The sequence below is a fragment of the Porites lutea genome, chromosome 13 (genome assembly GCF_958299795.1).
Source record: "Porites lutea chromosome 13, jaPorLute2.1, whole genome shotgun sequence".
NCBI lineage: Eukaryota > Metazoa > Cnidaria > Anthozoa > Scleractinia > Poritidae > Porites > Porites lutea.
The window spans coordinates 23,403,859-23,418,312 of record NC_133213.1 but is presented as its reverse complement, the minus strand read 5'-3'; the positions used below and the strand labels follow the sequence as shown (position 1 = coordinate 23,418,312).

General features: G+C 40.0%; 1 protein-coding gene across 1 annotated transcript; it reads right to left on the bottom strand.

Annotated features, from left to right (window-relative positions):
• Positions 1–9,093: 9,093 nt before the first annotated feature.
• LOC140923242 (C-reactive protein 1.4-like) lies at positions 9,094–14,044 on the bottom strand. Its single transcript, XM_073373328.1, has 4 exons — positions 13,805–14,044; positions 12,304–12,494; positions 11,299–11,502; positions 9,094–9,552 (listed from the first exon to the last, which is right to left on the bottom strand). Exons 1-4 carry the CDS (start codon positions 13,978–13,980, stop codon positions 9,311–9,313), a joined length of 813 nt encoding a protein of 270 aa, XP_073229429.1. The 5' UTR covers positions 13,981–14,044; the 3' UTR covers positions 9,094–9,310.
• Positions 14,045–14,454: the final 410 nt, after the last annotated feature.

Here is a 14,454-nt window from a genome sequence, read left to right as displayed (position 1 = left end):
ATTTATGCTGTTGCGCGACGTGAAAAGATTATTAACGGTTCATTTAGTTCACATGTTCAAATTATACAGAAAAGTCATTTTAACTAAAAGGTCGATTTTGGTTTTTACTTTAATTTGTTCTTGAGTATCCATTAAAGATCTGAAGAAAGTCATATTTCACTTTCAGATAATGCCCAAAATTATACAGCTGCTTTTGAAAGGGAGAATGCCAATGATTACCTTGAAACAGAAATAGATGAACCATTGGCACAGCTAACGGCTTGTATGTGGCTGAAGACAACAAGGAAGTGGAATTGGATGACTTATCTGTCACTTGTTTCCCCGGAAAATCAAAAACATTTAACGTTCCGCTGTTGGGACACTAAACAATGCAGACTTACCATAATAGGGGTTGGCAAGTGAGATATATCTGATATTACCGGCATATAAGTTTTTATTACATCCACTTTGAAATCACTGGCTGTCCCTGCAACTGATTGGCTCTCAGCAGTGTGATTTATTCCTAAATCGCACCATTTTTTGCTCTAAATCGCATCATTCATGTTCTAAATCGCATCATTTCTGTTTTAAATCGCACTATTTTTGTTCTATATATCGCGTCATTTCTGTTTCGAATACAAAATGAGATGTAAAAGCCTTTTTGTTTCGGCTTTTTAACAAACCGGCTACTTGATCAATAAAATATTTGTACTGACTAAATTCTGCGATTTCAAAATGGATGTAATAAAATGGTAATTGAACTTCGTGTCGTGCAATTTTGGTTTGAAATCATACTTGTGATTTCAAATCGAACTCGCGCTGCGCGCTCGTTCAATTTTGAAATCACGCGTATGATTTCAGACCAAATTGCACTCCACTTTGTTCAATTACCATTATTAATAGCCCCATGTAAGGGAGTTCAAGACAATATTAAAATCTGGATTTAACGCCGTGGATTCCGGATTCTAAGAACGGGATTCCGTAATCTTTGTAAGTAAAACTAGGATTCGGATTTCGGATTTCAATAATTATTGGGATTCTATCCACATTGATTTCCTTGATCGAGCTGTTTTCCGGATTCCATACTCTAGATCCTTCCTCAGTTACAAGCAAAAATTTTCCGGATTCCAGAATTCGGATAAGAGACGATTCTAAATGGAGCTTTGATTAGAGAGGCAAAATTACATAATAATGACTGGTTGACCGCCAAAATTTATTTGTCGCCCTTGACTAGTTGAGCGGTCATAACCGTGATTGCACCGTTAATTTCTATCTGGATAGTTGTGTGCTGCCTGTTGGTTTGATATTAGATAAACGAAAGCCGCAATTAGGGCCTCTTTTCACGAGCCCGGTTGACCGTGCAGGGCCGGTTTCCGAGAGCACGCTTTGCCTCTGAATCGATTGTAATTTTTTGGATGTGTTCATATGAGAGGGTAGGCTGGCTCAGTTCCCGAGATCTCGGAAAATTGTGCCATTTGAACACTTCAGCCAGATTACCGTGATGGAAGCGGGATGAATTCTTCGAATGAATTCTGTATCGTCTTACTTTGCCTGCTGTATTTTCCACATCATAAGCATTCAATTCAAGAGCATCAGTGACACAGCTATAAGAGTTGCCAAAGCTACGAAGAGCACAAAAGTCATATCTTTGTGTTTCTTGTTTGCGTTGTTTCTCAAATTTCGCGCTATAACTCCTCCTTAGGATCTTCGGCCTTTTCTCATCTCCTAAGCCGGGCTGAAATTTCTCATATGAACCCAAGGCGGAATCGATGCCGGTAAGCGGGCCAGCCCGGGCTACCGGGCTCATCTTAAAAAAAGGCATTTAGAAAGATAACAGTCACTCTTATCTATACAGAGACATAGATCTTCCACCTTTTAACAACGGACTATGGCACCTCTTGTGCTTCACGTGGGAGAACATTTTCGGTTCCTGGGCTGTAATTCTTGATGGATTCGTAATGATGTCCGAAAAGAACTTGCGGGTTGGTAGGGACGTTGGCCCAGGAAGGTTGACTGTTGGCAAGATGCAAAGCGGAGCATCAACCCCGGAAGAACCTTTTACTGGGGAGATTGCATCAGTAAACGTATGGAGCGCGAAATTGGACTACAGCAAAATCAGAGAGATGTCACGGTCAAAAAGTCAAGAATTAGGAGATGTTACAGATTGGAGAGAGTTTCGACATGGTATTAATGGAGAGGTGAATATCCTCTCACCTGGCAGTTTTATTTCCTTTGGTAAGCATGCACGAAATTAACAGAGTGTGCAAAAACAACTAATAAAGTCGAACGTCCATGTGCGACCACCTCTCATAAACTTTCACTTCCCATAAACGACCGCCAATCATAAACACCAAAATTTTCCCAGTCAAAGCCTTACTGTTGTTAACTCTAGTAAACGACCACCCCTGTAAGCGACCGCGACCACTTTTTGGGCCTGACGGTTAATGATTTTCCATTGTTTTTAACCTCTTGTAAGCGACCACTTGACGCATTCTCTGATCTTTATGTTCACTGTGTGCACAAAGCTACGTAGAATATACGAAGAACTTTAGTGACAACATGGAACTACTCATGTCGTAACTTAGACATTGCATGCAATAAATTATCTCCCAAAAAGTAGATGTGCCTAGAAATCTTCTCGGAAGCGGCCCCCTGTGGTTCGATTCTTGTTAACGACCATTTCCTGTACGCGACCACTAAGTCTTTGCATTTTAGTCGGTTGGTCGCTTACGTGAGGCTCGACTATGAAAAAATATTGTCATTATCGATTGGTTTGTTCATTATTTGCTGGAAAAATTGTTTGTAACGCGCCCTAATTTCAGTTTTAGACACTGAATTCGTGGTCGACTTTGCATCGAAGAGTGTTAACAACTACATACAACCATCCACTGTGATGCCATCACTTCATCATTTGACAGTCTCATTTTGGATGAAGACGAGACTTCTTGCTGATGCCGCGATTGTCCACTATGCGACCAGTGAAGAAATAAACTCTCTCTATCTGGGTTTTGGGACCAATGGAGCCTTGAACCTGTATGTCATGTCTTCTAGGTGAGTATTATGGTTCTGATTTGACGGTAGGTACAACATGCAGGTCTCACGTCACATTTCGCAATTAAGTGCAGGTTAGAGTACAGGTCAGTGTTAGCATAAATAAAGAACACTTGAAGTGTCTCATAGCCCTAATCACAATCATAGAGTTTTAGTTTTAGGAAAAATGCTTATCTCGGTGACTTACACTTGTGACCTATGTGGGTGTGTTTTTTTGCCCAGGTTTGAGTTGATCCCTTTAATTCAGAGGTTTCGGGCTTTTCATTAAAGTAAGTATGTGTATTAGTCAGTCAGTCAGTCAGTCAGTCAGTCAGTCAGTCAGAATCCGGAATCCAGCCTGAAAAGCTGCTTCATTGTCATCATACGAAACTTGCTCACCTAAGTCCCCTGAAGAAGAACTAGGACTGCTTTCGCTCAATACGCATTAGTACGACGAAATGAGCGTCCTCGGCAAATTTTTCTTAAACCGGAAATGGAGAGCCTCTATCTTCAAGTTAAAACTTACAGCTTGCCAGCAAGCTAGATATCAAGAAATTTTCCTTCGCTGTAAAGCGTCACTTAAACGGAAGTAATACTGTCGAAACGAAACTATACCAGTAATGGGTTAATATGAATTATATGAATGCCCAAGTTCTGGGTTAATTGTGCCTGTCTGGAAACAATTGCAATTGTTAATTGTACTTCATGATTTATCATTAGCAATTCCAAAAGGTACTACCTGCCTGGTATGAATGGCGGTCTTTGGCATCATATTTGTTTAACATGGAGCAGTTCTCTGGGCAAAGTCCAGTTTTTCTTAGATGGATCACGAATAAAAACAGTTTCTGGATACCGCGAAAATTTTACTGTCCCGGAAGGAGGAATCCTGAGAATTGGACAAAAACAACTGGAGGTTGGTGGAAGCCATTCAAGTAGCAAAGCATACGAAGGTGAGCTGAGCAGAATCAACATTTGGAATACGGTTCTGGCGGATTCTGTGATAGAGGCACTAGCTTTGACACCTGGAGCCGAAATTGGAAATTTTCTGTCCTGGAGAGACATACGCACATCAATATTCAGCGGACTGGTGTCAATTCAAGATGGCGCCGATCCTCAGCCACTTGGTAAGACTTAAAAACTACGTAAAATATAAGGTTGAATAAGGCCAAAAACAGAATGAAGTCATTTAAAGGTTTCAGGCGCTATTGAAAAACCTTGCTGCTTTTAGAACTGTGGTTCACTTTTGTTTTTGTTTTGAGCTTCGAATCTAAATATATTACAATAACTTGAAAAAACATTGAAAAGTGGTTCAAAACAGATCAGAAATGAAAAGTTAACCGCAATATGAGAAATGAGAAATATTTCAGGGAATATTCTTTTGCCGTCAAGCAGAATTCATGGTGAACGGAACCAAATTTTCCAAAGACGGCCGTTCAACAATACAGCAAATCTTATAAATTTTGCTTAAATTCATGTCTTTCAGCTAAAGAAAGCAATTACGATCTGCTGTTTAATTCGAAGTCGACCAGCAACTACGCAACTTACAGCTCGTTGCCATCCATGACCTGTTTAACAGCCTGCCTTTGGATGAGAACATCTTACTCTGGGACGCATTATTTTTTCTCTTATTCCACCAGCTCCTATTATGATGCACTAACCCTTGGGTACGATTCTGGAGAGGCTGAGATTGACTTCAACATCAACTATCCTTCTTGGCGGTGAGCATTTGTTTATCGATGGGATTTGGGAGATATTTTGACCCGCGAACCATTAGTTTGTAAAAGCATGTATCCTTGGAGGAACCGTCTACGAGAGGAAAGAAAAACGCTATCGAAACTAAACAAGACCAGCTAGCTTCATTGTTGAAACCTTTCACAGTTTCAGAGTAGGAGTCTTGTTACACATCAGCCTTTGGTTGCTGCCTACTATTGACTTTTCAATAAAGTATCTATATGCATGTATGTACAATTATTACTCTTAGGATTGATACTCAGTGCTGTGGGGGTGAATTGAAGGAATCCTGATACATCATCTCACAATGAAACCCAGCTTATTAACGGTGGAAGGTAGGAAATAGGCCATTTCCGAGTTCCAGCCAATCTTGTGAAAATGAGTTCTATTTGCATTTCAGTGGCTTCCCACTTAGCCTCGCTTTGAAACAGAGACTTGAAGCATCTCGGAAATGGTCTATTGAAAATTGCCTGACAACCGAACCAGCAGCTCTAGGTCCAGCAGAGATCATCACACTTACCGCATGCGCTGTAGACTAGTAGACAATAAAGGCTTGTTATATGTTCCCCGATGGACATGTCATACTAGCTGACTCCATATAAATTTTCTTCTTTTTGTCATTGATGTAACTGCAGCTACCATGCCCTTTCAAGTGCTTTCATGCATGATGATGGATGGCATCATTTGTGCGTAACCTGGAGAAATACAGACGGCAAATGGTGCATCTTTGTCGATGGTGAAAGGAAATGCTATGGTGAGGGTTATAAAACTGGCCAAACCATCTCAGGAAATGGAAAGTTTTTTCTTGGCCAAGAGCAAGACTCATATGGTATGAAATCAATTGAAACAGTAGCACCATTAGAGAGCTTTAGATTCTAAGACGAGGGCGAAGACGAGTACAAGATTTTCTCAATACAGCTGTACTGAGTATTGCTCACTCGTGAACCAGTGTCATTTTGGCAGTAAAACGTGATAACCGTCGTAAATCTACTACGAGTTTTAGTGCGAATGTACGTCGTAGTGAAAGTAAGGAGTTTTATCATTTTGCTATGGGAGAGGACTTAACAACGGATCTTTTCTTTAAGGACGTTTATCAAATAATTCTTTCTCGCTCTAAGCACTCTCAGGAAATTTCGTGAAAGTTGAATTCTGCATTCTTGTGATTGAGAAGACACTGAAAAAACATTTGGCCATCTAAAAAAGGATGGGTCTAACCTGAGACATTTCAGTAAAATTGTCCAAAAAAATTCTATTTTATCCCAAGACACAAATACATCCAGTTTATGTATCAATGAAATCGAGGCAAGATTTGCACTGTTTTTATTAACTGGTTGGTTGGAGTTGATGGGATAAAGCAATTCCCAGGTTCTGATTGGCTACAAGAGCGGGCAAGATACAATAGGTGTTATTTGGCCGCTCTGGATTTCCTGATTTACTCCCGCCGGCAAAAAAGGTTCTTTTGGCTAAATAATAAATCTTTCATTGACCAAGCTTGTCCAGTCAATAAAGAACCTTCTCCGGCCAAAAAAGAGAGAAAATATGAATAAATGAATGAACGAAATACTTGGCCACTATCCAGCCATCTCGACCTCACCCTTGGTCTGCGCCATTTAATCCTGGTATCACACACTTGACGTAAATAATTAATAACGTCAATGCAGTCGTAGCTAATTTTACACTCTTTGCTGATATCTCGCCTTACTTTTCAGGGGGCAGCTTCTCTTCATTTCAGGCATTTTACGGCAGAATGAGTAGGGTGAATATCTGGAGTAGTGTACTTGCAAACGATGCCATTGAAAAGATGTCTTTAGGCTGCGGATTGGTTAGCGGTGACGTGGTGGCTTGGCATCATTTCAAAAACAACTTATTTGGAGACGTGCAGGTGGAGAAGCCGTCCTGGTGTTCATTGATAGGTACGGTTAACTCACGGGGCATTTTTCTTTTGACCCCAGAAAGGAGTTCCAAGAGGGCTAGCATAATGTCCGTATTTCTTGGTGGACTATATATAGTTGATAAGACTGTTGTTGTTTAGTCTGACTACATGTTATGGTATTTTTAGCTAGTAGGGTAAATTTGCGATGAAATGGAGTAAATCTTAGCACTTTTAATTAGTAGAAGCGATAGACTTGCGCGTATGCATGGTTTATATAAATGGAATATTCAAGAAAGTTTATCTCTTGGTCCCCTCTCCCTTAGTCATTGACTTGTTTGGTGCCCATACCCAGTTTATCCTAAAAAAAATAAAATAAAATAAAACCAAACAAACAATATCGATCGTTTTCTCTGTGTAGGGCCTACAAAACAAGCCAAGCTAGATGCTTACTGCCAAAGCCAATTCTCTGGTTCGTCCTGTAGTGAAGGAACTATCACCAGAGCAGTATTTGATAGGAAGCACGATCAAGTTGGAAAAAAATGGCGTTGTTACTATGAGAACGCCCTCACAGAGAGTTCCACGGGATATGCATATGACGTGAGCAAGAGCTCTGGATGCCTACACAGCGGAGATAGTGAGCTACGAAGCTTGTTACTCTAAATGTGTTAAGGAATGGTTAAACCCAAAGGGGGTTATAATTTATTATAACGAGGGATCACTTTCCGCTTAATCAAAACTGATATCCATGATTACGGATATATCTTGAGAGAAGGTTTTTCAGGTGCTTCTTTTGTTTTAAATGGGTTTCTTGTAACTGTCATATTCAGGGGCGGATCCAGGATTTTTTTTAGGAGGGGGTGCACTCGTCTCTTGCTCTACTTCAACACCAATTAACCACAGTCTTTTTTTTTTTTTTTTTTTTTTTGCAGAATACCAGTTGTATTAAAAAACCGCAGGTCATCTCGGGGGGGGGGGGGGGATGCGCACCCCCTGCACCCTCGCCCTAGATCCGCCCCTGATATTTATATTTATCATATAGCTACCCTCCATCGATTCCCAGGAGTCCCCCCCGGGCATATCTGACCCTCGTCTTGTCCTTGTGAGTTTGCCTTAGGCTATTCAAGTCGGATACACAACTAAAGCTTTTTTCATGACCTCTGACTTTTAATTATTAAAGTTTGTAAGGTAAATTAGCATCACCAAAGAATACGAACAAGAGTTCTAGGTGAAAAAAAAAAAAGTGTCACTGAGTGTGATAGCATTCAGGTCGAGTCGGGAGAATGGGCTTCCCATGCACTAATATGATACATTTTTCTTGCTTACATTTTTATAATACTTAAGATATGTAGTTAACGAATTTGTATGTTCCCATCTCGAAATATAGTCCCAATTTCAGTTATATGGCCTTCGTGGCGGCCATCTTGGTGGCCATCTCGGATTTCTGACAAAGATCTATAATCGACAAAATTCACTTTCGAATTGGACATCATAAGAAAACAATAACTTTATTTCAGTACGGTTTTGTCAAAAGGAAAGAGAAATTAAACGCAGTCTCCATGGTTTTATCTTTAGTTGGATACATTTTAGTAAAACTGATATCGAACTTTACCGGAAAGTAGAAAATAAAACACATAAAATAAATAATAGCTGTACTGTGCTTCCCTTTACATCTTGAGAAGCTTTAATTCTATACTAGCTCATATCAACTCTTAAACCATACCACTTTTGTCGTTTAAATCTCCTATATTTAAAAGCCAATTTTCACCAAAATCGCAGTAAACTTGTCTCAAACATAGAGGAATAGCTACTGAAATGGACAAGTGCCCACATAAAATTATCTTGCTAAAATGTTTTAAAAAAACCCGAGGGGCATTCCCCACCAGCACCCCTTCCCCCCCCCTCCCTTAAGTCCAAGGGTTAATACAATATAATACTACGGCAGTAACTTAATAGAAACAATATAATACAGAATTACTTTGTTTGTTATAAATTTAGAAAACATAACCCACTTCGAATAACACTTGCTGTAAGTGGGTAGTGTATATTTTGTACCAACGTATAAGCGGAGCTCTCGCGCGCGCAGAGGAGAACCATGGGTAAGACCCATGAATGGCCCCAATAGAAACTGAAAACAATGCTTATGCAAAATTTTGGGGTGACAAACGAAGAGTATTATGGTATGTTATGGTATTTTCTGGAGTGGTCAATTTTGGTAATCACGTAACTGTCCGTACATCCGTCCACCCCTACATGTATGCCAATGTTAAATGTCATATTAACTCTAACCAGCAGTATACTTAGGCATGGCAGGAGTTCATGGAATTTCATGGACAAGGAAAATGACAATAGCCTGTAAGTTATGTACGCCATGTATGCGCAGATGAAGATGAATTTGAAGCTGTAAAAAGCCGAGTATCTTCGACTTTATTCTAATTTCCACACTGACGTGGATAACAGAGAAAGAGCTTGAGCGAGAGATAAAAAAAGGAGATGAAAAAGAAGGGGAAGAAATGCATGAAAATTTTTGTAGCGGCGGTGAGCAAATGAGAAACGGCGAGTAGCGGCTACCGAAACGAAAATGAACGGCAGTGAAAAAATGGAAAGGAAGCAAATTCACTTTTAGCAACGTTTTCACTGCCGCCGTCCTCGTCGTGGCTTAGGCTCCTGTTGTCTTTTCTCAGCTGAAATGTCCCTCCTTTACTCAACTAGGGCCAATAAATCTGTTTCAATAGAATGTAAACATTCCGAGTTTGTGTCCGTATCATAAATAGGTAACTGAGTGTGCGAATCAGTAGTAAGAGCAATATCATAGTAGCAGCGCCACCGCTTTCCAACTTGATTAAATTTTCTATCAAACGCTGCCCTTATAGCTGTTCCACAAGTAGGATTAGAGTACCTGCTTCCACAGTAAGCATCTCTAGCTGCCTGTACAGTGGGAACTGAAATGCAGACGGAGAAAAAGTCAGATTACTTAGTCAAGAGCTCATTAAAAGCATTTCTCCTTGTTAGCAAATAAAGGAGCTACGTCACGGGCGGCGCATGCGTTTTAGACTGGAGTGGTTTCGAATCAATTCAATAAAATTTCTAGGTCTAGGTATAGTTTTAGGTTTCACACTTTGAAAACAACAGCTACTCTGCAAAATGGACCTTTAACAGTTTTAATGAGTTGACTCCTAGTACAAAAGTTTTTTTATTGAATAATTTGATTGTATGAACATTAATTTGTCTCTCCACCCTGTTTTTTCCCCCAAAAGATCGAGGCGACTAATTTCCTCTTGTATAAACTCCTGGAAGTAGCCTGCGTAGCAAGCGTTTCCGTGCGGTTTAGGAGCAAAGAACGAGGAACGAGAGTCAAATGGCGCAAGTAAAAGAGAGGGGAGGGGGTGGGGAAGAAAAGAAGGAAACGCTTGCAAACTAGTCTCCTTCGCAGCTGTTTTTAGGCTCGTCACGCAACAAGGAAGGGAAGGAGCGTTGCGTAACGAGCCAAAAAACGGCTGCGAAGGACACTACTTTCACACAAACCCCGGGATTTTGAAAACCTCCCACTTGGCCTGTCATGTCTGAGTTCGCGCACAGACATTTGATGCTGTCATCAGCCGTCAAAATTGACCAATAAAATGTTCGGCCTTCCGTGGAGCGGTAATGAACTTTAGAGGACGCGTGTGTGGAACCCCCAATTTTTTTTTTTGGTATTTTGGTACTCGTGGACGGCGTTAATGTTGAGATCTCAATGAATCCGAACGATCAATGCAGGCTTTGTACATTTGTCCTCTTTAACTAATCCGTCTAAAAGGAAGGACCCCAAGGGTGAAGTTTTGAAGTTTTAGATCAAAACCTCCAGAAAGTTGGATTTGAAGTGGTAAAATGTGACAAGCATTCAAGTCTAGTATTTTCGATCCGCGACGCGTATTTGTACAAGGCCAAAGATCTAACAGACAGAACTCGCCAATTAAACGACCTGAAAAACATATTCAGTCGCAAGAAAAACTTTACGTTTCAAAAGAGGTCAAAGAAAATGCTCTTGCAATGGAGGGCAAATCTTGCCTACCACAATAGACAACAACCACCATAACTTTCAGTATAAAACAAACCTTTGACCGACACATGTCAATATTGTTCGACTATCCAAGCCGATCAAGCGCTGCGTTCGCTGACGAACGCAGGTTTTCAAAATCGAGGGGTTTGTCTGCAAGCGTTTCCTTCCTTCCTTCCCCTCCCCCTCCCTCCTCTTTCTTTTTTTGGCTCTCGTTTCATTTCTCGCGCGGCCGAAAGAAAGACCGAGGAACTCGAACGGGATTCTGCACCGAAACCAAACGGAAAAAAAAAATGAAAAATGAAACAGCACTTTATCAAAGATTACTAGACATCTGTACATTGTCTGGGTAACTTGAATTTTAGTCTCTTTATATACTGGTAGTTTACTTAACTATTTGTGTGCGTTTCTCCGTTTTCTTTGTTCTTGTGTCCCTGACCTAAACATTTAAACATCTTTTCTTTTAACTGGCTGCCTGGCATTTTTAACTCTTAGGTTATTTCGGGCAGCCAGCGCTCCTATCATCGTCTGTACTATTGTTATAAATTTTTATTTCTTGTATATTATGGGGTGAAATAAAGTGTTGTTGTTGTTGTTGTTGTTGGAAACGTATGCTACGCAGGCTATCCCGGAAGGGACTGAGCGCACTTACCTACAAGCGAACACGATGAAGGCCTGATTATCTCTATATCTCCAGTGATACTATCTTTGAAGTGAAACCAAGGCACTGCATTCCCATTCCATGATCCACAACCTTTGTACATCTCTGATATCATTAATGAATGAACAACATAGTTCCACACATTCACTCTGCTCATTCTCCCGAAAAAGGCTTGGTGTGCAGCAAATCCACCACCTTTTGAGGAAAGCAAATTAACAAAGAGTAAGGCCTAGGCCAAACGTCGAACTTTATATGAGACGAACCAAACTCTAATTTGACTCGACCTAAATTAAGTTAAGATGGTCTGTTGGGTCAGACGTCGAACTGAGGACGCGTCGAACCAATCAACTGAATCAGACCAAACAGCAATTTGAAAAAAAATATCCTGAACGAAGCTAAGTATAGACATTGCCGTGAACAAAGTTTGAATTTATTAGTTTAGTTCGTCGCATGTGAAGATTGACGTTTGTCCCGGAGACGATTTTCATAAGTTTTATCGGTCTGAAGCAGGCGGATAGAACGTGTTGGACGATCCAAACTCATTCAGACGAACTTAACTGAGACAGACATCGCACTTTTGATGAACCTAACTCATTGTTTGTTTTGTTTCATGAGCAGTTCGACGTTTGGCCTAGGCCTAAGAAATAAAGGTAAAGAAAAATAAAAACTGGTTTTGACCACACCCAAAAGTTATTATTTGAAGACCAACGTCATTAGAGAGAATCTGAGATAAGCTTCAGAACCTGGCTCCGCTGGGTACCTGTGACGTCATTCTTAATGATTAATGGCTACGTATCTTCAATTTTACTGAAAAATTAGATTGATGTAAATAACATAGAAACTTAAAGAGGTATTTTCATGGAATTATTATATAATTTTGCCTCGAAAAAAAAAAGAAGAAAAAATTAGCCAATCTAAAAGCACCTTTTTGCTCCTGAAAATTTAACGTACTCCTATAAATAAAATACCTCTAACGTTCTCGAATAAACAGCTTACCGTAGGCGTCCTGTTCCTGGCCAAGAATGAATTGTCCGTTTCCTGGAATGGTCTCGCCGGTTTTGTAGTCAGTGAAGCACGTAAGCACTTCTCCATTCACATGAGGACACAACTCTCCATCAGAGTTGGACCACGTAAAACACACGTGATGCCAGCCACCATCATGCAGCCCGGGCGATAAGTCACGATGTCTTAAAAATCAAGTTGTAAAAATAAGGCAGCGACAACGCTTCGTACCCGGGTACAATACCGTGTTTGGTACTCCCCGGCACTTATTTGAACTACTCCTTTTTTTAAAGCTTTCCCATGGACACCTTTAAAGAAAAACCCGTGTATTCAAAGGTGTATACAAGATCGAGACCTTGTGTTTGGGCACTATAGTGGTCATCAGGTCCCTGTACTTGCTCGTTCTGCTTAGCATTTCCATTTACCACTTTTACTCAGACCATAATATCCCTATCATATCCATTTTGAAATCACTAGTGATCCCTGCAATCTGATTAGCTCTCAGCAATGTGATTAATTCACAAATCACTAAATTTTTTGCTCTAAATCACATTTGTTCTAAATCGCGTTATTTATGTTATAAATCGCATCATTTCTGTTTCGAATACAAAATGAGATGTAAATACCTTTTTGTTTCCGCTTTTCAACAAACTGGCTACTTGATCAATAAAATATTGGTACTGATAGAATTCTGCGATTTCAAAATGGCTGTAGTAAAGTGGTAATTGAACTTCGTACCGTGCAATTTTGGTCTGAAATCATTCTGATGATTTCAAATCGAACTCGCGATTTTGAAATCATTCGTATGATTTCAGACCAAATTGCACTCCACTCAGTTCAATTACCATTATTAACAACGATTAACATTTATATTATACGAAAATCTGGAAGGCTTACCATTTACACAAACCACCCGGGTGGAAACCGTGTGCATAAACATAAAACTATAAACGCTGTCGTGGCGGGAGAACAAATTAGCGACCTTTAGATTTGAGGACGAGGACGACTACGAGTGCGTATTATCGCAATATAGACTTCTCGGAAAGCTTCAGTTTACCATTTTTCACTAAAAAAGTTAGCACTGTTATCTTTCGTGAAGGAGGTTACGTGCTCTCCGGATCGCAAAATGATAAAACTTCTAACATTTGATATCTTGTTTTCGCCACCACGACATTTGCCCGAAAACTTGTAGTAGAATGACGACGGCTACCACATTTTCCCGCCAAAATGACGCTGGCTCACGCGCGTGCACTACTTAGTATTGAGAAAATCTCGTACTCGTAGTCGTACTCGTCTTAGAATCTAAAGCTCTCTATTGTCTGAAAAGACTAAGAAGAGTACAAAAATTGCATCGCCTCAAATCACATGTTTTCTGAAGCTCCCCGAACGGAATGGCAAGAACCATTTGATCTTCAAACCGAAATTTCCGGATTTCCATTGTAAATAGTAAGTACCCCTGATTTATGAGATATACGAACAGGTTAAATCAACTTACATAAAAGACCAAGCATTGATGTTAAAGTATAGGCGTGTAAGTGAACTATAGTTGGCATAATAACCCAACGCAATGGCGTCTGGGGAGGAGCTGGATGCGTAGGTAAATATATAGTGTACAGACTGATGAGTCACTCTGATCCACACACAGGCGGTCAGTTCAGTCAGCGAAGGCATCTCATTGTAAACAGCGTAATTAGCAGTAGATTTGGACGCAAAATTCAGATCATAGTCACTTTCCTGGGCTAAAAAAAAATAAGCAAAGTAAAATATTGTAATACATATGGTATTATCTTTTTAGGTTTATTATACTCTAGTAACTCTCCCTTTATCTTTCATACCATAAAATAAACCTCTTGCACGATACCTCCACTTTTGCGTGCTTTTATCTGTTAATTTTTTCAGCTAAAAATAAAATAGTCCGCACAATCACATTTAACTTCTTGCGAGATTAAGGGAGATCTCGAAGGTTACTTCTGTTGGAGTAGAAGGTAAAAAGTTTTCGAAAAGACGGCGACACGATGTTCTACTAGTTTTCTTATTTTGGCTAGGCGCTCTGGAATTTAAAATACTGAAATCTCTATTTTTCCGTTGTCTTGATATTTTCCTCGGCAATTTCCCCCGATTTTTAGTACATAAATCTTTAAAAAC